Genomic DNA, 2,811 nt, shown 5'->3' on the forward strand with positions numbered 1-2,811 from the left:
GGACCCGGCCAAGCTGTGCCGGGCCGGCCTCGATGGCATCTGCCGGCGCCGGGCCGAGGCTCCACGACCACCCGGGCAGGCAGCCTAGCACAGAGAGGTTGAGTCGCCCCGCCGGGGTCACACAGCGAGGCAGGGCGCTGGGGTTCCAGCCTCACTGCGGGTGCCGCTCCCCGGCCGGTGGGATCCGCACCCCGCAGCAGCGCGCTGCGGAGTCCTGGGTCGCTCCGTGCTTTCCTCGGGGCGGGGAGCACGGACTACATCCTGGCCGCCCGGAGGAGAGGGCGAGGGACAGCGAGAAGGGCAGGGCCTCCCATGTTGTGCCTCGGGCAATGGAGAGCCATTCGGGTGCCTGAGCAGAGGAGGAGCCATGTGAGGGGAGCGGGTTATCCGAGGAGTGTCTGGGCGATCTCTGCTCATAATTCTCTCTGAAGAAACACGGCAGAGAGGAGGTCAGGCATCCCGGCACGTTCTGAGTGGGGGCTTCAGCTGCGGCGCGGAAAAGGAAGTTCCCGGGGGGCAAGGGGAGGCGGGCAGTCTGGGAGCGGGGCCCTCAGTACAGCAGCCCCAGGAAGTGCCCACTCTGCCCGTCCCAGGGAGGAGAACCAGTGGACCCCAGCCCCTGGGGGTGATGTGGTGGGAGCAGGAGGGGGCTGGCAGTAGCAAGAAAGCCCTTGGTGCCCAGCTGCCTCCCTTCATGATCTTGGGGCCAGGGGGGCGCCCAGAGACCAGGCTGGGCAGACGCGTGTTTGCTACCGACCTAAGGGCCAGGGCAGCCTTCCGAGGGCAGGCAGTGCCATCAGAGGGCCTGTTGGAAGGTGACTTTGCAGAGGAGTGGCCGGAGGAGGCCACTGTGTTCACCCAGGCAAGGGAAGCGGGCCCAGCGGGAGGGGCAGTAGGATTGCCAGACGGGAGGACCATGATAAGGTAAATCCAAGTGACCCATCAGAGGCCTGAGGAGAGTACCAGTCGAGGAGGATGCCAGGCCCTGAGCTGGACGCTGGACCCCCAAGGGTCTGAACTGGGCCTGGCAGCTTCCAGGGTGGTGGGAATTGCAGGGAGGGGGTCCTCTACCTGCTCTTGCCCACGGCCAGCCCCTCCAGAAGAAGTGGGCAGCTCCTCTGCAGCCCAGGGGCCCTGGCCTCCCGGGGAGCAGCAGAGGCCGGCTGTGCAGAGGAGCTCGGCAGGTGTGGGGCCGGCAGGCTTCCTGGGCTGACCCCATGCTCTGTCCCTCTGTGTCTCTGTGCAGGCTGCAACCCAGGAAGCCAGCTCTCTCCTGGATGCGAGGCAACCCAGGCAGGCACTGGGCTACTGCTCCTTGGCTGTCCTGGCTGGTGGCAGCTGTGCCTGTCACCTGCGTCTGCGGGCCACCTGCCTGGCCAAGCTGCAGCAGTTTGACCGGGCACTCGGGGACCTGGACGGTGTGCTCCGGGAGAGTTCAGAGGACAGCAGCCTCCCAAGGCGGGCAGAGGACTTCTGCTTCCGTGGTCGCTTGCAGCTGAGGCTGGGGGATGAGGCGGGGGCTGCAGGGGCCTTTGCCCAGGCCCTGAAGCTGGCACCCACCTTGGCCCAGAGCATGCTGCGGGAGCAGCCGGGCCGGGCCGCCACCGCACACCTGTTCTTAGGCCGTGGGCAGTGTTGCCTGGAAGAGCAGCGCTACGCAGAGGCCTGGACAGCAGCCGAGAGCGGCCTCCTGGTGGACCCCAACCACAGCGGCCTGAAGAGGCTGAAGGCCAGAATCCGGAGGGAGGCATCCTCCGGCTGCTGGCTGCACTGACCAGCGACCCAGCCCTCTCCCGGGCCAGATCACAAGGCCTCCTTGTCATTTTTGTCCAATATCGAGGCCCTGGGGTGCACCTGTCTCCCCAAATCGGGGAGGTCCCTGCCCTCCCACCCTTCCCAGCCACAGCCTCCCACCTGTCTGCCTTGGGAATTAAAGCGGACAGCTTCCTGCTTGCGTGGAGGGACCGTCCCAGGAGGCTGCCGTGGGCAAGCTCATCCCCGAAGCTGGAGTTCTCTTGGCCCACACCTGGGCTCAGACCTTGGAGAAGCAGCCCCAGGTCTTGTCCCTGGCTCAGGATCCTGCAGGTTGGATGGGATTAAGGCCAGCCCCTCTTGGCCCTGGGGGAGAGGGTGCCAGCCCAGGACCGGGATTCCCCTCCTTGGCGGTGAAGCTCCCTTTGCCTGGCAGCCTGGCCTGAGCCTCGGGCTGGCCCCCGACAGAGCCTGGCCTTCCCCAAAGACGACACTTCCAAGCAGGTGCCCAGCCCACAGAGGGCCTCGCACTGACTTCCCAGATGCTTCCGTGGAGGTCCCGCACAGAGAGCCCTGCCCAACCCCACCACCCCCAGCCCTGGAGCGACACCTGCCCCTCCTCGGGCCCCTCCCTTCCAGGCTGAGGGACCGCCAGGTGGCGGGTGGCTGATGAGGGGAGTAAATTGTGCTTCCAGGGAGCATGAGGACAGCTTGTTCTCTCCCCGCGTCACCGTGCCTGGGGACCCCCTCCTGGCTGGGACAGAGGAGCCCCACCCTGCTCTCACCCGGGGGCTTCACAGATGTGGGCTGGGCTGGAGGGTTCTCTCTCGCAGAAGTCGGACCTGAGCCCACCTGGGGCAACGGCCACTGCCCCCTGTCCTGGTTTCTGTCTCCTACTTTGTGCCCCTCTCTGCCCCTCCCTTCCATGGTCTTGGACCCACAGACAGAGCCCTGTCTCACCTCACCTTTTGGGGTCCTCTGACAGACCCCGTCCATGACTCAGGCACGGAGGTGGCCCGGAGGCTCCTGCCCCTCCTGTCCCCAGGCAGCAGGCGAAGG

At 66.7% G+C, this 2,811-nt stretch overlaps 1 protein-coding gene across 2 annotated transcripts in view; it reads left to right on the top strand.

The window, feature by feature from the left end:
- TTC34 (tetratricopeptide repeat domain 34) overlaps positions 1-2,345 on the top strand; it is a 27,807-nt gene extending 25,462 nt beyond the window's left edge. The window contains exons 1-2 of one of the 2 annotated variants that reach the window (XR_001138215.1): positions 30-449; positions 1,247-1,295. Coding sequence is in view for 1 of the 2 variants with exons in the window: in XM_012662207.1 (XP_012517661.1) it covers positions 1,247-1,774 (528 nt within the window). In the remaining variant the exon portion in view is untranslated. Of the gene's footprint in view, positions 1-29; positions 450-1,246 lie in introns of those variants that run through there. The other variant, XM_012662207.1, reaches the window with a different exon arrangement.
- The last annotated feature ends 466 nt before the right edge of the window (positions 2,346-2,811 follow it).

The sequence above is a fragment of the Propithecus coquereli genome, unplaced genomic scaffold, assembly GCF_000956105.1.
Source record: "Propithecus coquereli isolate 6110/MARCELLA unplaced genomic scaffold, Pcoq_1.0 Scaffold757, whole genome shotgun sequence".
Classification (NCBI taxonomy): Eukaryota; Metazoa; Chordata; class Mammalia; order Primates; family Indriidae; genus Propithecus; species Propithecus coquereli.